The sequence below is a fragment of the Solenopsis invicta genome, chromosome 14 (genome assembly GCF_016802725.1).
Source record: "Solenopsis invicta isolate M01_SB chromosome 14, UNIL_Sinv_3.0, whole genome shotgun sequence".
Taxonomy (NCBI): domain Eukaryota; kingdom Metazoa; phylum Arthropoda; class Insecta; order Hymenoptera; family Formicidae; genus Solenopsis; species Solenopsis invicta.
In genome coordinates this window covers 1176752-1200975 of record NC_052677.1, presented here as the reverse complement: position 1 = coordinate 1200975, position 24224 = coordinate 1176752, and the positions used below count along the sequence as shown (strand labels likewise).

Genomic DNA, 24224 nt, shown 5'->3' with positions numbered 1-24224 from the left:
GGCCTTCCGCTACGTTCTTTGTCTTTGACGTCAAATTCACCGTTCTTAAACTTGTGAAACCACTCACGGCAACTTCTCTCACTTAAGGCAGCCTCACCATACGAGTATATTAAAATATATCTGTTCAACGTTTATGAGGTTATATGTATATTATATAAATATCGATCACGTGCATTGCAGCGCTAAACAGCTCTATTTTGCAAAAATATGTGATATGCCCGTGCATTTATTAGTTGAGACATTTCAGAAATCTCTCAGAAATATTTCAAATGTAAAGTTTTAACCAAGATGGTTGCAGAAATATTGCAATTATAATATTTAAAAAAAAAATGATCTCAGAGACATTATGTTGTATCCCCGTAAAGAGTTAGGTTCGGATGTAAAGGCCTCGTGTAGGCCGATACCTAATGCTCGTTTATTCCTAACTACACGTCCGATAGCTGTGATGTGCCAAACGGAAGAGAGCCCGGCGATCCGCAGTACGCGTGTATATCTCCCACTTGTTATTCCCAGCGCCATCCTAATTCGCTCGCGTGTCCTATCACACTGTGTTTACGCGCCGAATTCGAAGTGATATGTAAGCACGTAACACTTTTTCCTCTTCTGAAAAAAAAAAGAAAATGTACATGAATATTTTCTACCATGAGGTTGGTTCCCCGTAACGTGTTGGAACCTTCTTTCTTTGCACTGATCTGCGTGGTGTATTGTCCACATTTGGTCGCTCTGAGGTTTCTCTTACAATTTCCGTATTTTTGTTTTCGCTTGTGTTTCTAGCATTATTTACTGGATTTGAGCTTACATTTGGTGGTCTGTAGTCGAACATATCCTCATTCGTGTTGTTTGCATTCCTTATCGGAATATTGCTTATTCTTTGAATTTGATTAATGTGTTTCTTCCAACATTTGCCATTATCTATTATAACGAATTATGTAATATGCCTATCCTAGTTTTTGTTGTACGCGACCAAAAACCCATTTTTGTTTATCGTAGTAGTTCCGACATTCTACTCGCTCACCGATATGTACTTCACGAAGCTTTTTGTATGACTTACAATTAGTCCTACTATCTTCGCTGTTACTCTGCGTTGGTAGCAATAAATCCAATCGTGTACGCAATTTACGCCCTAGCATTCTCTCCGCTGGCGGTTCACTTAACGACACATGGGGCAGGTTTCTGTAATGTAGTAAGATTTGATGCAACGCTACTTGTAAATCTTCCGTACTTGCTGATAAGTTCTGGAATTTTTTTCTTAACATTTGTTTGAAAGTTTGAACGAATCTCTCCGCCTGTCCGTTTGTCGCCGGATGAAATGGTGCCGTAGTTTTATGTACAACGCCATTACATTTGAGAAAATTTCCAAATTCGCTTGATACAAAATGTCGGCCGGTGTCTGACACCACCACCTCGGATATGCCAAACGTTGAAAAAATTTGCCTGCAACATTTAATTGTTGTACTACTCGTTATGTTCTTTGTAATGAGTACTTTCGGCCACTTTGAAAACGTATTCACCAACACGAAGAAGTAATGTCCCATGAAGGGCCCTGCGTAATCCATATGGACTCTTTGGAACGCCCGCTCAGCTGGCCTCCACGTAAGCGCTTGTGTTCTCGGCAGATCGTTTTGCACTAAGTTAAAATTTTCGCAATTCTTAGCTAAATTTTCTAAATCGTTGTCGATGCCCGGCCACCAACAATATCTTCTCGCCATTGTTTTCATTTTAACAATACCAAAATGTTCTTCATGCAACTCCTACAAAACATTCTTTTGTACTTTTCGCGGCACTAAAACTCTACCGTCTCGTAAGATTGCACTTTGTTGGCAACTGAATTCGACAGTAGTATATGGTTAGCCATGGGGCGTCAAAACAAATGACGTCACAGGGGGGAAGGGGGGAAAACTGGCGCTAGTCTTATCAGTGAAGTGGTGGGGGTTGGGGAACGCGCTAGCAGTAAAAGGGCCAAGTGAAGGGCGGGCCTGACGAAATTTGGAGCGGAGCGGGGAGGACCTGACAATATCAGGACCGGGGGAGGCGGGGAAGACCTGACGATATCAGGAGCGTTTTTATTAGGAAGTAAAGGGGATGGCTCCGCGAGAAATTAGAGTGTGCTTATTGGTTTCCCCCACGGCTGCCCCAGGAGCGGATTGGTTGAAAAACAGGTATTTTGGGAAAAATTTAGCAGCAAAGTGGAGAACGGGTAAAAGAGGCTGAGAAGTCGAAAGGCCTTATCTGGAAATGATGATAGAAAGACCGGAAACGCCTTTTACGATATACATATGCTTTCAAAGGAATGGTTGCTACGTACAGGCGATAGAGTCTTGGCATTAGGCAGGTCGTGTGAAAAAATAATTCAGTTTTAAAAGTTACAAAAGAGTATTTATTGAAACATTCAACTTTTTTTTCATACATCTACGAGTATATTCTTACATTTTTAAGTTACATGATTGAATGAAGTAGCATACAGATGATTTCATCACGCATTTTTTTTTATTATAAAGAAAAAATTTGTGAAAACTATTATTATTGTTACATTAATCTTACAAACTATTTATTATTATTCTTACATTAATCATACGAAGATTTATACTTTTAAAAAATGCATGATTAAATATTAAGATAAGACGCTACAAAAGAGTGCATTTATATCATGAAATTGTACAAATTATGACCCGTGATTTGACAGACTTATATGGACGATTTCGTCGAAGCGCAGTAAAGTTATTTCTAAAAATATTATATTAAAGTACATATCAAGAAAAGTTATATTTTTAATTTGAGTACGTACATCTCGTTCGATTTCACTATAGTTTCCTTTTAACGTTAGTTTTATAATATCGCGATCTACGTAACTTTTCGGAAGTTTCAATTCTATTTCTTTGATTAAATAGTGAGCGCACTCGTTGACGATATTGCTTAAAGTTTTTAAATGTTCTAAATAAGCATCCACGCACTTCATTACGTTCTCCAGGCCCAGGAAGGTAGTTTTCTGCATCACGATTGCTACGGCATAGTTTCCGTTTCTTCATCGGTGGTGCTGAATCTTCGCCCTCCTCGTTGGTATTTTCCGCAGAATCTGACTTTTCTTTCTCCTTGTACGTCAGCAATAGCGACTTTGACCCGTAGAATGAGGTAAAGATGACTGAGAAATTTTTTATTACTACAGGTTCCGGTTTGAATTTGTTATTCGCGTTCAAGTAGTTGCTCATAAGTCCCATGTTTTCTTGAAATTGCAGTCACGATTCCGCATCAAAATATACTCCGTCAGCGTTGATCCCGCTTAATTTCACTACAGGCTCAAAGATTTCCTTTTTAGTAGTTTGCAGTCCCACGAGTATCCTTTTCGTATGTGAATTGTTGAGTCCATACGTTGTTGTCAGTAACATGGGAAAGCGTTTGCTTCTCCTCTCGTCGTTATGCATCTCGCTGATGTCGGGAATCCCTGCTCGCTTTGCAGAGTTATTACTAGCTTGCTGGTTAGCCATCTTCTTCTTCTTCTTACTTTGTTCTATCGAACGGCGAAACTGATGAAAAGTAACAGGACTAACAGTAATAAAAACACAAGGTTACTCTCTAACGAAGTTAACACTTCGAACGAGGAGACTTGAATGATTTTCAGTACGGGGTATCGTTGACCACGTCGACTCTGTTTGCAACGTTGCAACAATATAGACAAGAGTCTGCGCGCGCACCTAAGAAATTAAAAACATTTTTAAATTTTTCTAAATTTTCTAACAGAAATAATCTTACAGCGATATGATTTAAAATATCACGAGGATATGTCTAACACGACAATGACGTGAGCGTGCGCACATACGATAAGTTGTTCGGACATGTGATAACTTGCACTTCCTGACTTTTTCCAGATAAATGACTTCCTTCACTTCCGATATCAAAAATATCATCCTTTGCGGAGAGCGTGATTTTTCTAGTATGGGGAGTCAAAGATTAAACTTTTATTGAGCCTTTCGTTTTATCGACAGGAAAGAATGTCAAAATATGTTTTTGATAGAAGAATTTAAGGTTTGACTTTAGCCTGATTTTTCAAATGTCAACTTTTGACGAGAGTATTTTTCTATTCGAAGAATAGGGAACATTATCTACTATAAGATTAATCTACGAAACGAGGTTTTGTCTAGCAACAAAAAAGAACACTAGATAGGACTAACAAGAGAAATCAGAGTCGAAAGAAGGCGGAGTTGTCGAGATAAATCCATTTTCTTTTTCCTCGCTTTTGAAATATTTGGAAGATGCAACGTATAAATGTTAAGTTTCACGAAAACTTAGCGTTAGTTCGGCTTTCGTACTCTCCAGTTATAAGTCGAGAGTTTTTCGTTGTACTACGACAAACGTTGTTGCAAGTGCAATTTTTATTACGAGTGAAAAAGTGAAAATAGTGAAGTTTAAATAGTGAAAATGTTGCGCGACGATATTGTTAAATTTTTTATCGTCGCGTGTAATTTTAATAATAAAATAGTGAAGGGTCACTATTTTAAGAAGGTAGCGCGTGACAATGACGCGTCGAACTACGCATTGTTCGACAAGTTCGCTAAGGAGTGCTTCAGCACATTGTGGTGCGTTATGCACAGGCTGGGACACTGTAATGGCAACGTGACGTTGGAAAATATAATTCGACGTCACGTTGAAACGCGACGACAGAACAAAGCGTTTTTCGAAAATGATGCGGGGGGTCATATAGCTGACTTCTTGCGTCAAGGAGAAGGTAAGTAAATTTGATGTAAATTTAAAATTGAGCATATTAATGTAAGTGTTTTTAGATATTATTTAATTATATTTATTTTTACAGTTGTAAGACACGTAACCAGGGTTGAGCCGCTACCGCCTCGTCGTGCGGCGCCTCTTGAGCGAAACTACGGGGCGAGACGACGACGCGCAGAAGAGGAGCTTCAAGGTGCCGTAGCAGCCCGTAAGTAACTCTACGTACAGTAAGCATGAGACACACGTCGTCTCGTGGAGAAAATTAAATATTCAAAGTTTTATCAAATATTACATATAGAAAATTTTCTAGGAAAACCGCGAATTGAAATCACGGACTTAGTTGCGGAGGCACTATCACTTTAATACATCCCCGTCGATGAATCATCAGGTAAATTTAAAAATATCGTATTATAAAGTTATTGTAATAATAGTAATAATAATAACAATTGTTATTATATATTTAGATGATGACGACGATACTCGAGGTAATTTTGACAGAGTTCCATCCTCAGCCGATGAGGCTATACTCCAGGCTTTACTCCAGGTAAGTTTTAAAAAATAGAGTTGGGGAAACTAACATATAGTTATTTAGCATAATTAATAACAAAAAAAATATTATTTTTAGTGCAACCAAACGAGATGGAGGACGAAGAAGAAAGAGAGGAAAGAGCGACGCAGGAGGAAGAAGAGGAGGAAACCGAAGAAGAAGCATTAAGAGAAGATGAGGAGGAGGATACAGACGAAGATAAGGAAGAGGAGGGAGAAGATCAAGAGGAAGAGGAAAATGAAATAGAAGAAGAAGAAGAGCAGGAAGCGATGGAAGATGAGGAAGAAGGAGATAAAGAGGAATCGGATGAAGGCGCTGAAGTGGAGGATAATGAAGAGGGGACGGAAATAGAAAATGACGCCGAGGAAAGAGAAATCAGAGTTGCTTCGCCAGAGTATGATGGTAACTATTATTGATATTATTATTAAATTATTTTATTTCGAAGTAATATAAAACAAAATAATTTTAGATGATATACATTATACCAATACCTTACCATGGAGGGCATAATTAATATCACTAGGCGGGGAAATATCGTGGGGTAACTTGGTGAGTTAGTTAGTACATTATATCTTTTGTTGGCGTTTTCGTGTATTAGTAAAAAAGAAAAAAAAATAAAACAGAATATAAGACAGCAATGATTAATAAAAATATTTTATCTTTCAGTTCAAACTGGCGCTGGACTTGCTGAAGCTGTAATTGGAGGAAACGCTAGTAGGGAAGAATTTCTCCACAATGCTGCGGAGAATGTAGCCGACCAAAGGCCTCAACAGCAGCAACCGATTACATCGGTCGCAACAACTACAGTCGCAACATTCTCAGCAACAGGAGCAAGACCCACAATCGCAGCAGCAGCAGCAGTTGCAGCAGCAACAACATCGGGCTGGTGATAGATTTAATTATACAGAGCTGCAGACGGAAAACGCGCGTAGATTTAGGAATTTTGCTATACTCGGGAGAGAGGCGAGTTTCGCGATACGTCCAGTGCCACAGGGTGCCGATACCGTGCGCTGGCTAGAAAACGCGTTCCGCGAAATTCATGCGTACGCGATAAGCTCAAGTGAACCGACGGATTACGTAGGACTATCTTTCAATTCCGAAAGTTTGACGCTCGGATCGGCGGGATTGTCGTTTCGTCCGGCGCGCGACTTGACTTACAAGGACATATGGGAACTCGTAAGTTCGGTAGCGCAAAGCAACGGCGGAATTGAAGTCATGGAAACTTTTAACAACAGGGTTTTCAATGTCGCAGTACCGGTGGGACGTGGAAGGGTATCGAATCCATTGACGCGTGAGGATGTCGTCAAACGATCGATATTGGAAATAGTAAATGACGATAATTTATGCTTTCCTCGTTCACTTGTAGCCGCGCGAATCCACTGCGAACGTGGAAATCTTCGGACGGGGCCGCGTCACGAAATGTGGGAAGCCGTAAGATTCCGACGTTCCTCGCTACAACGCAATTTAGCGTTAAAATTGACGATGAATGCCGGTATCGTGATACCGGAGGAGGGATGTGGGATTTACGAAATCCAGTAATTCCAACAGTATCTTGCCGCTGAAAATCTGGCAATAATGGTTTACGGTTTTAAAGATTTCGGACGCGGGGGGAACCTAATCTACGACGGGCGTACGATACTCGCCTGACTAGGACGCGAACCGATTCATTGCTTAAATATTATGTATTATGAGGGTAGACGCCATTATAATACTATTTTAAATTTAAAAGCCGCTGCGGGTTCACAAGGTGGATATTGCGTAGCGTGTAACGTTGGTTATCGTCCCATCAGAGGGCATCGTTGCTCTAAAAGATGCCGACGCTGCTACGCTATACTCTCGTGTGAATATCACGACGCGGAGAAAATCAGGAGCGATACGTGTAATCGTACGTTCTTCGGAAATTCATGTTTCGAGCATCATCGTACCGAAAAATCTTATGAAGGAAAATCAACTGTTTGCTATTCGGTTAAAATTTGTAACAATTGTGGACGATTTATAAAATCAAGCTCGCGACACGAATGTAATAGCGCCTATTGTAGGATATGTCATTCTCAGCAACCCGTGAATCATTTGTGTTTTATGCAACCTCTTCGACGCAGAGTCGAAGCTGAAGACCCTGGAGAGGGTACGAGTGCTGCGGCGATACGTGAAGAGGCACAAAGAAACGCTAATGACCTCGAGGGTGAAAACGTCAATGAAGTCAAGGGAGCTGTCGCATTCGTGTTTTACGATTTTGAAACGCGGCAGGACGAGACGTACAAAAGAACTGAGAACGTAAAGTTACACGTTCCGATTCTCTGCGTAGCACAGCAAATTTGCGCTGCTTACATGGCGATAGACGACATGACGGTGCGATGTCGCTGGTGCGGAACGCGCGAATTTGTATTTAATATCGACTCGGTAAAGCAGTTTATAGAGTTCGTGACACGACTGACAAAACATTTTAAAAGTATTATTTGTACGCAAAGGCGTTCGACGCACAATTTATTTTAAAATATCTAGTCGAAAAATCGTTAATAACGGAAAAGCCACGGATAATTCTGAACGGGACGAAGATTATCGTGATGACGATCGGTCATACAAAATTCATCGACAGCGTTAATTATATGCCGATGCGATTATCTGATCTATCTAAAGCTTTCGGGCTAAGGAATACGGCAGATAAAGGCATTTTTCCGCATTTATTTAACTATGGAGAATCAATCGTATGTCGGTCCATTACCCGAGGCTCGATTTTATTCTCCCGATCAAATGAAACCTGATGAGCGCGAGCGATTTCTTGCATGGCATACGGAAATGACAAATAAAAATGTCATCTTCGACTTCCAGCGCGAGATCGTACGTTATTGTTGAAATGACATAGATATTTTACGACGTGCTTGTGTAGCTTTCCAAAAAATATTTTTAGAGCGCGGCGGTGTGTGTCCTTTCGAAGAATGCACGACTATCGCTTCCACGTGTATGAAAGTTTTTCGAAAAAACTTTCTTCGTGAGGGGGAAATAGGAATCATCCCGTCGGACGGATACAGAAACGCCGATAAACAATCGCGCAAAGCTTTACAATGGTTAGTGTGGAAGGAGCGTGAGCTCGGACATCCCATAAACCATGCCGGGCGAGGTCGCGAGCGTTTAATCGGCGGTAGCCACGTAGACGGATATTGCGAGACAAAATTAGGGACTGAAACTCAGCGTTTCGTTCTCCAATTTCACGGGTGCTTCTAGCACGAATGCCTTATTTGCTTCCAAGTGAATCGTGACAAAAAGCTTTCAACTACTAACCGCGACGATACGATAGAAACGCGTTACGAACGAACTATCGCAACGACATGGCGTCTTTGCCGGCAAGGATATCAGGTGATTGAAAAATGGGAGTGCGCTTTTGACCGAGAAATGAGGGCAAATAACGAGATGCGTAATTTTCTCGAACATCACCCTATACTAAAATCTGCGCCTCTCGATCCGCGATCCGCGTTTTTTGGTGGCCGCATGGAAAATATCGTAACTCGAAGTAGCGGGGTACGCGGAGAAAATACGTTACGTGGACGTGTGTTCTCTGTACCCTTACGTATTAAAGACGGGCGTTTTTCCGATCGGCCACCCTGTAATCTATATCGGAGCGGAATGCTCGTCGTTAATCGGCGACGGACCAGGGTATAATTTCGACCCGGTCGAAGGTCTCGTACGTTGTCGAGTACTCCCACCGTACAATCTCTTTCACCCGGTACTCCCATATCGTGTGCGCGGAAAATTGCTGTTTGCGTTGGGCCGGAGTTGCTGCGAAATGTTCTCGCAGTCTGCGTGCACTCACGAACATCCTGACAAACGTGAATTCGAGGGTACTTAGGTATCATGCGAATTACGTAAAGCCATCGAGAAAGGTTGTCTTGTGAGGCAAGTAAATGAAATTTACAATACAAAGTTGCTCGCTACGATCGCGATACATGGCAGGGTGGATTGTTCACCGGATATATAAATTCCTTTTTGCAATTAAAGCAGGAAGCTAGTGGATGGCCGAGCGAATGTGTAGATGACAAGAGTAAAGCACGATGCCTTCGTGAATATGAGGAAATTGAAGGTATTACACTCGATAGAAACAACATCTCTCGTAATCCTGGCTTGCGCTTGGTCGCGAAGCTCTGTTTAAATTCCTTCTGTGGAAAATTCGGCCAACGATCGAATCTTCCTAGTACCGAGATCGTAAAATCGCCTCAGCGTTTCGCAACTTTGCTCACTAGCCCTGAGCACGAAATAACTGACATATTACCAGTCAACGACGAGGTATTGTATGTCTCGTGGCGACTGCGAGAAGAGGCAATCGTAGCTTCTCCGATTACCAACGTCGTGATCGCGACATACACGACGGCACAAGCTAGGTTAAAATTGTATGATTATTTAGAAAAGTTAAATAGACGATTATATTGCGATACCGATTCTGTTATATATTTGAGTAGTGGTGATCCAAACGAGTACGAACCACGTACTGGGAATTTTCTAGGCGACATGACGGACGAACTCGAAAGCTACGGTAGCTACATCGAGTCGTTTGTGTCGGGAGGCCCAAAATTTTATGCGTATGTGGTTCGTACAGCGGATGGAATCACTCGTGAAACTTGTAAAGTGAAAGGAATAACTTTAAATTGTAATAATTCTAGATTTGTAAATTTTCATAGTATAAGAAATTTAATATTAGAAAGAGAAAGGCAAGAGGAAGGAGAAGATGAAGAAGACCATGGAAGGGAACCCGTGATAAATCTGCGCTTTAATGCAATTCGTCGCAATGTTTTTCACGAATTGTAACAAGAGAGAAAAACATGTTCGGCGGTATTGGTAAAGCGCAGATTTATTAATAATCGTTATTCGCTTCCATACGGTTTTGTTGAATAATCATCTTTTCTTACTCGAGCTTTGTTCTCGCTTAAATTTAAGTTTCGAGTCAATATTTCCGTCTGCAGCGCATAAGTATCATTGTAAAAATTCTATAAAAGCGTATTAATCATAAGTCATTCATTAGTTTTAGCATTGTAAAATATAAAATGTAAATATTTTTACAATATAAAATTAGGACAAAAACGTGCTAAAATAAAAAAAAACGGAATTATTTTTTCATAAAAAATTTTATTATACATTTCCAATCCGAATCCTGTTTTGTTTCCCGTGTACTTTTTCCCTTGTTTCTTTTTCGTGAATTATTTTTCCCCTCCTCAGCGGCATCGTCTATCAGCTCATTAAAACGATGCCGACCTAAGCGTTAAGTGAGTGGGATAAGCCTGTATGCACTCCACGCCGCGGCACGGATTAGCTCGTTGTTGGCCGCGGTTGGCTAACGTACCGGCGGAGGGTACACGAGCGCGCGAACGCCGCCGCCGCCGCCACGTTGATGCGCTTATCTCTGCCTTCGAAAATTTAACTCCGCGAATTATTAATATCGATATTGTCGACGATTAGTATTATTAGCATCGACCGCCATTTTTTCTTTTTTGTTTTTGAAGCAGCGCAGCGGAATCGAATCAATCATTTCTCAAAATGGATGTGCGTTGGAAACATCCCTGGACATCGTTTATATGCGGTCCCACCGGGTGTGGGAAAACGATCTTTGTAAAGTCTTTTATCAAATATCTATCGAGCATGTCCGACGTGAGTTTCGAGAGAGTTTTATTTTATTACGCGGAGTGGCAAGAAGCTTATCGACAATTAAAATACGACGTGAGTGTAAGCCAGGCAGGAGAGTCAACACGGGGATACGACGTTAAAGTGGCGACGACAACAATGACGAAGAAAAATATAATCAAATTTCGCGAGGGATTACCTCGTCCGGAAGATTATTCGAACGATCCGCTTACCCCGCTTACTCGTGATAATCGATGACCTTATGAGAGAATCGTCGTCGAGCGACGCGATCGTGGATCTTTTTACCAAAGGCAGTCATCATAAGAATCTCAGTGTCATTCTTATCTCGCAGAATCTTTTCCATCAGGGACGCGGACAACGCGAATTACATCGTGGTTTTCAAAAATCCTCGCGATCGCGCTCAAATTCGTCATTTAGCGCGACAAGTCTATCCCGATGATCCAAAATTTCTAGAAGAGGCTTATTACGACGCTACTTCGAGACCTCACGGATACTTATTGCTCGATCTGAAGCAATCGACTCCGGACGAATATCGATTTCGTACGTGTGTCTTTCCCGATGATACTAGACATTACGTTTACGTACCGCGTAGATCGTTTTCCATTGCATAAAAATCGCGTAACGCTGCTCGTGGAGACCAGTCGCGCTGTTCTCTCTCGCGACGAAGGAGGACAACATGAGTTCGGACAGCGTGACGAAAATCGCCAGACGTTCAATCGGAAAGAGAAACGCTTGTCTTCTCGAGGCGCTGTGTCATCTGAACAATAAGCAGCGAATGATCTTTCTTCGAATCGCGGACGATAAATTTATTTATTGTATTTGCGAGTGTGTTTTTAATACACTTAAAGGCAACGTCCCGCTCAAACGACGTGAAAAAGATCGACTGAGCCAATACAAATCGACACTGCGACGTATTGCGACAAAACACGAAAATTGGAAGGATAAAAGACAACTTTTGGAACCACGAGGCGAATTTTTACCCTATATCATAGGACCCATATTGTCGGCCTTATTAACACGAATCATCGGAGGCACGGAATCATAAGAATAAATCGCAATGGAAAGGGCAAAAAAGATGGTTTTAATTTCTACAGAAAATCTTGAGAGAATGCAGCAACAGCAGCAACAACAGAATAAATCGATTGCTGTAGAGCCGAAGGAAAATATCACGACGGAGAACGGTGAAAACGATAATAATAATAATTCCGTACAAACTCCTGGTACCCTTCTGACACGACTCGATGCGGAAATGAGTCGTATTCTTAATTCACCTTACCCACGTAACGAGGATGAGAGATGGAAAATGTACAGAGAGGTACTTTGGCGGTATCTTTACTATATCCGAGAAGCGCGAAAACAAAATGCAACCAACGTAACCGAAATTGTCGACAACGAAACACGACTCCCGGAGGAGATCAGCAACAATAGCGACGGCGAATTGACGCTCGTTTCTCACGATATCCCCCGAAAATCGCAAAGGACCCCGCCTGGTTCTTACGGAAAATGGGGTCCCGGTCAAATTGGCCCAACTTTTGATATGATGTAGATTTTGACTCACTGATTAAAAGTCTCAATGGTCATCAGGCCAAATAATGAATAGTTTTGGAGTTACAGCGGCTTTAATATCCAAAATTGACGCCGGACGACAGATGACCGGGACCCCATTTTCCATAAGAACCGGGCGGGGTCCTTTCTGCTAATCTTTCTCATTTATCCGATATCGACGATACCGTGATAAGAAGAGAACATAGCCTTCAATTGCTGAAAAGTGCCGGAAAAATAGTAGAAACTATCCCGAAATCGTATCGCGCTCAAGCTCGCTTACTGATGAAACATTTGCTCGATAAAGCGGTGCCTAACAGAATTAATTGGAACGAGAATGGAGTCGTGACTATAGATGACAACATTGTAAAAGATTCGAATATCAGCGAGCTGATGAACGACATGACGCGAGAAAGAAAAACCGTAAAACCACCAGTAGGAAGAATTCAGTTTGCTCGATTACTACGCAGCTTAAACACGCGTTCGACACTGGTAGGGAATAAGCGACTGTTAAATGGCATCCTTGCTTTTTCTTCCCCGATTAATGTGAAACACCGGCCTTCGTCAAGTTCCATGCCGATTGCAACGAAAACATTCAACGAGATCGACAAAACGTCAATCGGAAAAACGCAAAAAGCAGGAACGAGAAGAAGAAGAAAGAGCCCCTGATTACGCATTGTATCTGTTCCCTTACTTTCGTAAAGCCTATCCATCTACAACTTTTATGAAAAACGTGGATTTGCTTCCTGCGCGAAAAAGGCGTTTGCTAGATTGGAATACACTGAAGAAATAATCGATAATGTCGGAACTTGAAAAATTATACTACGATCCCGCGCATTACGCCGGCTTCTCAGCAGTGGAAAATCTGACACGTGCCGCTAAGCCGAATTTCACACGTAACAATATCGCTCGCTGGCTGGAATCGCAAGATGCGTACTCGCTGCACTGTCCACTGCGCCGAAAGTTTCCTCGACTGTATTACAACGTAACGAATATCAATGATGTGTGGGAGGGCGATTTGATTGAGCTGCGAAATCTTAAAAGTTATAATGACGGATATTCTTATATTCTCGTGATTATCGATGTACTCAGTAAATTCGTTTGGGTGGAACTATTACGTGACAAAACGAGCGTATGCGTAACAAAAGCTTTTCAACGTGTACTCGCGAGAAGCAAAGGACGAATACCTATATACTTGCAAACTGACAAGGGTAAAGAATTTGTCGGGCGTGCGACGCAAAAGTTTTTGGAAGAAAACGATATTTGTTTTAGACGCGCAATCCCGACATCAAAGCAGCCGTCGTCGAACGCTTTAACAGAACGTTAAAGGAACGAATATGGCGGTATTTTACGCATAAAAATATGCGTCGATATATCGATGTTTTGCAGGATATTGTGCGTGCGTACAATCACACTCGTCATTCGGTCACCAAAATGCAACCAGCGGTTGTAACGAGAGAAAATGCTCGTATCGCGCGTGAAAATATAACTCGACGGTGGAAAGACGTTAACAAAATTAAAAATGCTAAATACCATGCTGGCGATCTCGTCCGCGTCAGTAGAACGAAAGGCACCTTCGAGAAAGGATACGAGGCGAACTGGACTGAGGAGATATTTTGAATTCATCATGTTCTTGAATGGCGAAAACCTCGTGTGTACGAATTAAGCGATTTAACGGGGGAGGTCATAGACGGGATCTTTTACGAACAAGAATTAGCTTGAATCGAGAAAAACCTGCAGGAGGAAGAATTTATTGTGGATCGCGTGATAAGGAGTAAAGGACGTGGTGCTAATAAGCAACTGCTAGGTAGCTGGCGCGGATATCCGAGCAAATTTGATTCTTGGATCCCAGCTTCGAGTTTATCGAATCTCCGAGATGACGGCAACGGACCAATTTCACATGATTCTTCCAAGCAATAGCAGTATGCAGTACTTTACGGAAAATACTACTTCCTCCTTCATCACGGAGTTACCTCAAACTGTAGAATTGCATGGAGAATGGGAAGTTGCACTAAGCGAGATTCAATTTCCCTGTAGGTTTTTTCACGTACGTCAGTTTCCCGAAAATGAGCTCAAATATTTCTTTTCCACAGAAGATATATACGAGATACGCAATGGATCATATGTGTTGCATCATAGAATAATACAGAATGGTATTTACGAGACTATCGAGAATCTTATCCATGAGATTAATGAAGCGTGCCGAGATTCACATTTTGTTTTCGAAATATAAAAAGAGGATGGTAAACTCGAAATAGGACTTAGCTGCGACGTGGAAAAATGTCGTGTTAATCATTATATTAACTTTTCCGATAATCTTTTTTGAATATTAGGATGCGAAACGAAATTAGGCATAAAAGATAATTTATACTTTCGTAAGATTATGATAAACGATTCCGGTGAATGCATGACTTTTCTCAAACTTGGATTTAAAATGGAAAACGATAATCGAATTTATTATTATCAGAGTAAAGAGCCCTGTAGCCTGTGGCGTGATATTACAGATAAGCTGTTTCTTTATTGTGATATTTGTGAATCTTATATAACCGGTGATGTACAAACCCCGCTTCTCCGAATAGTCTCGGTTGAGTCACGCGAAAGTAATTACGCGTACGGGACGAATCAGGTGAAACATTTCTCTTTTCCATTTTATATTTTGTTGCGACAAACGCGTTTCCGCAGAATCGAAAAAGATATAAGAGATCAGCTTGGAAAAAAAATACCATTTGAATCGGGAACCTTGACGATGACATTGAACTTCAGACGTGCTCGATAATTTACATTAGAATTCCGTTGAAATAAACGTAAGTCTGCGATAAACAAAAAAAAGAAAATCATTTCACCATAGACTATGAGGAATATTACGAGGCGCAAAGCGGAGGTGCCGGCGGAAGGGGGAATTCCGCGGGTTTTTATCGGCTCGCCCTATCAACGCGGACGTGGTATCGAAAGTTTTCTCGGTGGATTATTTAGAAAAATTTTACCTTATCTAAAGAGGGGTGCGCGGGCTGTCGATAAGGAGGCTTTACGCGCGGACATCAACGTAATGGAGGATGTCGAGAATCATACCCCGTTGAATGAGGCATTCAAAAATCGCTTCGCGGAATCGGGGAAAAACCTCAAAAGAAAAGCCACAGAAAAAATAAAAGACTTGATGAAAGGATCGGTATATAAAGTATCCGTAACAACTCCGATGCTTCAGTTTCCTCACGGTTACCACGATCCTCGCATCACTAAGAGAACGTCGCTTTGTAAACGTAATCGTTCAGTCAAAAGAAAATCGAAAAAAGTGTACGAAGAAAAGGCGCTAAAAAATCGAAGAAGAAGAAAAGTCACGGAACAATTCGAAAAACTAAAAAGTCATCCGCCACAAAACGCCGCAACAGCAAGAAGCGCAGTGTATCCGACATATTCTCGTAATTTTCGCACGAATTAGCGTTATCCATAGTGCGTCGTGATAAGTATGTCCTTCCTTCATACCCATTTGAGCTAGTGTTTGAAGAGTGAACTCGATCTCTTTGCTTTACCGCCTACCCAGACTAGTATCGAGAGTGCTCAATGGATTTATTACAAGCTCGTAACATCGCTCGCAGACGACGCACCAATAGAATTTGTTATACCCGGTCATGGAGAAGACTACTGGATCTCACGCACACTATGCTAAGTCTCCGTATACATGTAAAAACGGGAACAAATATCGCCACCGCCGCCGCCACCGCGGCGCCCAAAGTAGGCCCTGTAAATCAACTGCTGCATTCCATGTTCAATCAAATCGACGTGTATTTCAATCAAAAACTCATGTCACCTCCAAACAACGCTTACGCTTACCGCGCATACATCGAAGCGTTATTAAATTATGCTTCACCCGCAAAAACTTCTCATCTCACCTCTTGTCTGTGGGACACGGATACTCCCGGTTTCATGGACGAGCCGGTAGATTCGCCAACAAATCAGGCTCTCGTGAGACGCGCTCGTTACATTCAAGAAGGACGTGCGTTGGATCTCATAGGACATCTTCACTGCGACGTTTTTAATCAAGATAAATTCTTAATTAACGGGGTGGAAGTTAGAATGAGACTCGTACGTTCCAAAGATTCGTTTTGTCTAATGGAAACAAATTCCATGTTGAAAATCCGCATTCTAGACGCTAGCCTACTTGTAAGAAGAGCAAAAATAACTCCCGGAGTATTACTAGCGCATGCGAGAATGCTGAGTAAAACCACTGCCAAGTATCCCCTTACGAGAGTTAAAGTTAAAACGTTCACGATACACTCTGGTCTCGTGGGAGAATCGTTAGACAATGTAATACTTGGACAGCTACCGAAACGAATAATAGTTGGCTTTGTTGATAACAAAGCGTTTAACGGCGACAGAAAATTAAACCCGTTTAACTTTAAGAATTACGGCATAAATTTCCTTTTGCTCTACGCTGACGGAATGCAGATTCCAAGTAGACCGTTACAGCCGAGCTTTAGGAAAGACGAACCGCTCTACATCGAAGCGTATCACACCCTCTTTTCCGGAACAGGCATACATTTTTTGAACCAGGGAAATTCTATAAGCAGAGACGATTACTCTAACGGATATTGCCTCTTCGCTTTTGATCTTACACCCAATCTATCGGCTAATTGTGCTGGGCATTGGAATCTCGTGAAACATGGAAGCTTACGACTAGAAGTGAGATTCGAAGAGGCACTTACCGCGACCGTTAATTGCATCGTGTATGCCGAGTTCGATAATGTTCTAGAAATCGATTCATCTCGGCAAGTCATAGTCGATTTTTCTGGATAGACTCTTATAACGCAGATGGATCAACAACAAGAACATTGTCTGTAAAATGTTCACCCTCATCATCTTTATCGTCACCACCATCATTGGAACTACCATATGCCTAAAAGAAAATTCAGTTTGGAACGAGACTCGGACGTAGCCGGTTCGATTAAGAAAGCTTGCGTAAAGTATAAAACTATGGACATAGTCATCGAAATTCAAGGTTTACGCGATGCTGAGGAACAATTTATTCCGAAAGAAGTCGCGGTTGTCGCTGTTAACACTCCAATCATCGGACAATGGATTATAATACGACCTTGCCCGTTTGACGAGTTGCCTGTAAATTTGAGATGTGAAAACAACTGACTTACGCGCAATTATCACGGCATCGAGTGGTTCGACGGTGAAGTTAATCTCAAATATTTCAAGCAACATCTACGAGATATTACTCGACAAGCACGCTACATCTATAGCGTGGAAGACATGAAAAGGCGCGTTACCTACGCAATCTGCTATCCAGAAACGTATATAATCTGGAAGGCATTTCTCCAGCCTTTAAAAATTTACCCGATGTCGAGGAGAGTGATCATCGATGCACGTATCACGGATTTCGCGCAAAAGCAAATTTTCACTGCGCGTTGCGCAATGCTTACAAATTGAAACTGATTAATCGAGCAAAATAGTAGTAGCTCGAGCCGCAGCAGTCTTCCTTCCGACGAAAACGACAGCGAAGAAGAAGAAGAAATAACATACAAAACAGCGTCGGCTATAGCCGAAGACGAGAAAATAATCCCACTGCCGTTGTATGAATTCACTCGAAATTTTACATGTGCTGCGCCAATTGAACACACGATACACGGGAGTCTATCCAGCCGACAAGCTACCGAAGGTGTGGACGAGGTCGACCGCCATCGTTGCCAATACGGATGATCACAATCAACCTGGCCAACATTGGGTCGCCTTTTACATCGACAAACTTGGAAATGGAACATATTTCGATAGCTATGGATTACCTCCCTCAGATTCTAGATTTCTCCTGCGACGAAATTCTATCACGCATCAATGGAACACCACACAGTTACAAGGAGCGCTTTCCCAAACTTGCGGGCAATGCTGCTGTGTTTTTTTATATTTCATGTGTAACGGCTATAATCTTAATCAATTTCTCAATTTATTTTCTGTCGAACACACATACAACGACCGACTAATCGCAGAATTACTTCACAAATTTTTTCTTTATAATAAAAGAAAATGCGTGATGAAATCATCTGTATGCTACCACATTTAATCATGTAACTTAAAAATGTAAGAATATACTCGTAGATGTATGAAAAAAAGTGGAATGTTTCAATAAATACTCTTTTGTAACTTTTAAAACCGAATTATTTTTTCACACGACCTGCCTAATACCAAGACTCTATCTCCTGTACGTAGTAACCAGTCCTTTGAAAGCATATGTATATCGTAAAAGGCGTTTCCGTCCTTTCTATTGTAATTTTCAGATAAGGCCTTTCGACTTCTCAGGCCTCTTTTACCCGTTCCCCACTTTGCTGCTAAATTTTTCCCAAAATACTTGTTTTTCAACCAATCCGCTCCTGGGGCAGCCGTGGAGGAAACGAATAAGCACACTCTAATTCCTCCCGGAGCCATCCCCTTTACTTCCCAATAAAAACGCTCCTGATATCGTCAGGTCTTTCCCGCTCCCCCGGTCCTGATATCGTCAGGTCCTCCCCGCCCCGCTCCAAATTTCGTCAGGCCTTCCCTCCACTTGGCCCTTTTACTGCTAGCGCGTCCCCTAACCCCTACCACTGCACTGATAACACTGGCGCCAGTTTTCCCCCCTTTGCCCCCTGTGACGTCATTTGTTTTGACGCTCCATGGCTAACCATATACTACTTTCGACAAGCGGAACATTGAATCTTTCTCCTGGTTTAATTTCTTTGCCTGTTTGTAACGCACGTAATAAACCTTGTAATTCCGTATCCTTTTCGGTTTCCGCTGCCAATTCTGTAAATGTGATTGGAATAGACTCTATTAATTTGATTTCGTACTCGTCTACTACATCATATTCAAAATTAGTACGGTCGCTGAGTATTTTGATAACCATCCTCGTCGGCAACGACATAGCGATCATGTCGCAGACATTTTACAATTTTATAAGATCCTTTAAATTGCGGTATTAATTTTCTCGAAGCTCCTGCAGTGTTATCAAAATTTCGAATCATGATTAAATCTCCCTTTTCATAATGATAAGGTTTTTTTCGCTTCCGATTTACAATAGATTCGTTCCGTTTCTGAGATAGTTCGGTGTTTTTTACAATGTTTGATCTGAGTCGATTTATATTTCTATCACTCTCACATCGATTATTCTGCAAATAGGTCGCTATTTCATCTCGCACTTTACCCCGCTGGCTGATACCAAATAAAGCTTCACTGGGGGTAGTACCAATGCTCTTATTTAATGTATTATTTAATGAGTACTCTACGTCTCTCAACACTTTATACCAATATTTTCCATTTTCGTTATCGACCAGCTTGGCTAACATAGGAGTAAGTATTCTGTTAATACGTTCGACTTGTCCGTTCGCTTGCGGTGAGCCTGTCGCTATCAGAATGTGCTTAACATCATTTCCGTTAACAAAATCACAGAATTCTCGCGAAGTAAATGAAGCACCGCGATCTGATATTATTACCCCAGGTCGGCTATAATTGACAAAATAATCATCTAGACATCGTATCGCTTCCGAAGTCGAGGCATGTTTTGTCGGATATAATTTGACATATTTAGTGAAAGCATCCACTATCAAAAATACATATTGCTTAACCAACCGCGCTCTATCTACCGGGCCATAATAATCAATGTGCAAAGTATTAAACGGTACATTCCCCTTTGGAATACTATGCAGATATCCCTCCTTACGTCCCGACACCGGAGAATAGGCGATACACTTCAAGCAATTTCTGACATGAGATTCGACCTTCTCTTTTAATTTAGGAAACCAATAATTCTGTTTGATAACGTGAACAGTTTTTTCCACCCCAAAATGCCCCATTTCATCGTGATACTTATACAACACATTGCGCTCCATAGCCGACGGTACATAAAGCAATATCTGATCAGGTTTTTTTCGATATATTATACCGTTTCGCATTTCAAATTTCGAACTTTCGGATTTTTCCAACTGATCTCGCAATTCTTTAATTACCGGATCTTGGCTTTGAGCAATCGCCAAATTATATTCAAGCGGATTATCCTCAATAATTAAAATGTTCGTCGCACGACTAAGCGCATCTACATGACGCATACGCAAACCGGGTCTGTGCTCTACTGCATAATCATAGTCCTGCAATTCCAAAGCCCAGCGCGCTATTCTTGGATTTATTTCTTTTTTACTAAGCGTAAGTTTCAACGATTCGCAATCGGTAACAATTTTAAAATGTATCCCGTACAAATAAATCCTAAATCGACGCAAGGCATATATTATAGCGAGTGTCTCCAGCTCAAAGCTGTGATAACGACTTTCGGTTTCCGTGGTTCGCTTGGAAAAATAAAAAATAGGATGGAACTTAAGATCTGCTTTACGCTGCATTAAGATCGCACCGAATCCCCACGCACTAGCGTCGCAGTGCAACTCGGTATCATCTCTATGACTGTAAATTGCTAATATCGGACTAGGAATTAGCCTGCTCTTAATTTCTTCGAACGCTTTCCATTCCTTCTGACCAAAAACAAAAGGTACGTTTTCTTTTGTTAAATCATACAATGGTTTTGCCAGAATTGCAAAATCTTCGATAAATTTCCTAAAATAGGAACTTAATCCAACGAAACTATGCACTTCTCGTGCATTTTTTGGAACTGGAAAACGCTTAATTGCAGCTAATCCGTCCTCCGATGGTCTTATTCCTTCGGGAGTAACACTATATCCTAAATATTCAATTTTTGTGCTCAAAAATTGGCATTTATCCAGCCTCAATTCCATCCGATTTTTTACTAACAGACAAAATACCTGCTTTAATACGTCTAAGTGATGCTCTAAAGTTTCGGATACTACGAGAATATCATCCAAGTACACCGCAAGGTCGCCTTTCTCTATTAATTCTTTAAATACTTCATAAATAAAGCGCTGAAATCTTGCTGGGCCGACTTTTAGGCCGAAAGGCATTCTAAGGAATTCATATTGCCTTAAGGGCGTAATAAAAGCAGTATATTTTATAGACTCTTCCGACATCCGAATATGAAAGAATCCATTTCTCAAGTCCAAACGACTGAAAATTCTTTTATTATATAATAACATTAATTGGTCTTCTATGAGCGGTATGGGATGATTATCTCGCACCGTCACTTTATTCAGAGCGCGAAAATCAACGCACATGCGCATCTCTCCATTCTTTTTCTTTACTAAAACTATTGGAGACGCATATTCCGAGTAACTGGATCGTATAATTTTTTCCGCCTTTAATTCGTTCAAAATTAACCGCAATTTTTCTTTCTCCGCAAAAGACAATCGCCTAGGCTGGAAATAAAAAGGCTGCGAATCTTTAACATTCAACTTTAACTCCGCCATAACTTCTGGCGACTCAGGTCGCACCGGATTGACATAATGATTTGTAAATAGTTCGCTCAATATTAGTTTATTTTTTACCGACACCGTTTCGTCAACTTCCAAGGACTCCGTAATGTTCTGTTCCTGTGAGCTAGTATCAATATTCATAATCGCGCTAATAGCTTCGTTTTCCTCCGTCACTCCTTTATTCCGCAAGAGCTAAGTTAAATTTTCTCAACGCATTGCGTCCTAACACAATGTCTGACGCCATGGTATTGTCGGGCACGACGATCAGAACAATATTGTTCTTTGTAATATTATCTAAAGTGACGCTAGCTTCTACTGTACCCAATACAACTAATTTTGAATTATTTATTCCGCTAAATTTATCAGTGTAATATTGCACGTCTTTCCGTGAGGGATTTGCTATGAAACTATTCTTAACCAGACTTATTGGACTCCCTGTATCCAACAAAGCGTTCAAGGACACGACATAAGCAACCGAATCATCGCCCGAATAACGCAAAGTAACATTCTTTCGGAATTCGTCTTTGTCAGCTAACCTGTCGATGTTGTGTACTTCTCCTTCCTACTTTCTTTCTTCGGGCAGTCCTTCACTCTGTGTCCCATTTCACCGCATTCAAAACAGGATCCCCACTCTCGCCTGCGCTGCTTACAGTCCCTCGATGTATGGCCCACCATGCCACAATTATAGCAACGAAGATCACGACCGACAATATTTTGGTTTTTTTTCCGCGCTTTCCTCCTGTCGAATCCAAATCTCTCCGCGTAACGGTTATGATAGTCTTTCCGCTCCAATCGCAACGAGATTTGCTTAAATGCCTGCAAAAACATAGACATTGAAGAAAATTGCTGCATTCTAACATGGTTTCGCAACTGCTGATCCGGAATACCGTCGATTACATAGTCTATCAATTCACTACCCGACACCGAAATTTCGTTAGCTTTAATGATTTTATTGTGGTAATAATCACAAAAAGTCTCGTTTGCCCGCCACGTTCTCGCTTCGAACTGCTTACGAAGCTCAAGTTGATTGGGCCGGAAGTCGAACATGTCTTTCAATTGTCTTAAAATCTCGTCACAATCACATTCTAAAATCTCCGGTTTAGAGTAGAACCAAGCCTGCGCTTTTCCTTTAAGGTGAGAGGCCACGAGAATTTTAGCCGTTTTGTCATCTAATTCATACGAGCCGCGCAATAAGCGTACTTGCCGCTCCCACTTCGAAAAGGGTTGATCGACACCATTAAAATCATTGAGTAAGGCACCGATAGCTTTAATATTAGCATTTGTTCCCGCGCTTCGGGCGCTTACCGTGGAGGGGGAATTTTCGACGATTTCCCTCTCACGTCTCAATAACGCTCTCTTTCTTTCAACGAAGCGACGCTCTCTTTGCACTAATTCCAGCTCCCAAAAATGATTCTGGTCGCTTACCTCGTGTTGCCGCATATTAGCATTACCCGTTTGCTCCAACCTGTCGGTGTCATCCAACGAATTATCCAACGTCAGCGATGCTCCAGCCTCCTCCGTCTGCGCGCCTCCCATCGCATCTCGCCATCTCTTTTCCTCCGGGTCCGCATGCAACACTCTAGCGACGAGCTCCTCTTTGTTTCCGGTAGCCGACAATCCGAATTTCCTCAGGATTTCCTTCAATTGAACAGTCGTGCACTCCTTTACAGAACTCATGAGGTGCTCCAATTCTGCAATATTCCGGTCTACAGGCCACTAACAAAATTTCGATTCACCAATTCCCTGATGCAATTAATCACCAAATGTTCCAAAAATCAATCTGCATCACTTCCAAATGTTCTCGAAAGTACGAAAATATTCTCGTAAACAGCCTGTCTCAACCGTCTTTCGCAGCTAAATTCCTGAGTGCCGCGTCACAATTGCGCTCCTCTCGCTCCTCGCCCCACGATCCTCGCTTCGATCGCCCGTCCCGATCCTTTGTCTCTCGTCAAGATTCCGAAAAATGCTCCAGATCGCTGGTCCAAATCCCACTTCTGATAAATTTTAAGACGGGGGAGGCGGGGTTTTTCCAAAATCACAATAATCAGTCGTATTCCGACTTCAAAACTATTCCGTTTATTTCTGATATGGTAATGCTTGGGCGATCTATACTTGCCGGTGTCCCTACGACGACTTGTCTGTAGTAACGCCTATGCACGACCTCGTATCCTGCTTTTCTTTCCGCGGCAGCGCTATCTTCCTAATAACGCGTCAACTAATATTAGACGTTTGAATTATAACGCTTACAAATGTGCCAAAACTTTATCGCTTGTGAACTCCTTTTTTGCCGCCCTAAAAGCTGCTCCGCATTCCGGTGTCCACTTAAAAACGACAACCGCCTTCTTTTTGTAACAATGTATTCAACGGCATAAGTAAAACACTCAGGTTTCGTATAAACCGCCCGTAATAGTTAATTAGCCCTAAGAAAGCAAATGTAATTCAGATACATT

General features: G+C 41.6%; 3 protein-coding genes across 3 annotated transcripts; 1 reads left to right on the top strand and 2 right to left on the bottom strand.

Moving 5' to 3' along the window:
• Positions 1 to 637: 637 nt before the first annotated feature.
• Positions 638 to 3215, bottom strand: LOC105203571 (uncharacterized protein K02A2.6-like). The gene is made up of 3 exons (XM_039457572.1): positions 2952 to 3215; positions 1052 to 1751; positions 638 to 912 (listed from the first exon to the last, which is right to left on the bottom strand). Exons 1-3 carry the CDS (start codon positions 3213 to 3215, stop codon positions 638 to 640), a joined length of 1239 nt encoding a protein of 412 aa, XP_039313506.1.
• A 12776-nt stretch (positions 3216 to 15991) lies between these two features.
• LOC105204294 (uncharacterized protein F54H12.2-like) lies at positions 15992 to 17224 on the top strand. Its single transcript, XM_011173349.3, has one exon. The coding sequence runs from the start codon at positions 15992 to 15994 to the stop codon at positions 17222 to 17224; it is 1233 nt and encodes a 410-aa protein (XP_011171651.3).
• Positions 17225 to 22274: 5050 nt separating this feature from the next.
• LOC120359510 (uncharacterized protein C683.02c-like) lies at positions 22275 to 23717 on the bottom strand. The gene is made up of 2 exons (XM_039457212.1): positions 23200 to 23717; positions 22275 to 22590 (listed from the first exon to the last, which is right to left on the bottom strand). Exons 1-2 carry the CDS (start codon positions 23449 to 23451, stop codon positions 22306 to 22308), a joined length of 537 nt encoding a protein of 178 aa, XP_039313146.1. The 5' UTR covers positions 23452 to 23717; the 3' UTR covers positions 22275 to 22305.
• Positions 23718 to 24224: the final 507 nt, after the last annotated feature.

Coding starts and splice junctions, on each gene's coding strand:
- LOC120359510 (XM_039457212.1), bottom strand. CDS start 23,451: ATGAGTTCTGTAAAGGAGTGCACGACTGTTCAATTGAAGGAAATCCTG. Junction 22,591..23,199: donor CTAATATGCGGCAACACGAG/GTAAGCGACCAG, acceptor ATGTTTTTGCAG/GCATTTAAGCAAATCTCGTT.
- LOC105203571 (XM_039457572.1), bottom strand. CDS start 3,215: ATGGGACTTATGAGCAACTACTTGAACGCGAATAACAAATTCAAACCG. Junction 1,752..2,951: donor GGCCTGGAGAACGTAATGAA/GTGCGTGGATGC, acceptor AATGTTTTGTAG/GAGTTGCATGAAGAACATTT. Junction 913..1,051: donor CGAAGATAGTAGGACTAATT/GTAAGTCATACA, acceptor TCGTTATAATAG/ATAATGGCAAATGTTGGAAG.
- LOC105204294 (XM_011173349.3), top strand. CDS start 15,992: ATGGATTTATTACAAGCTCGTAACATCGCTCGCAGACGACGCACCAAT.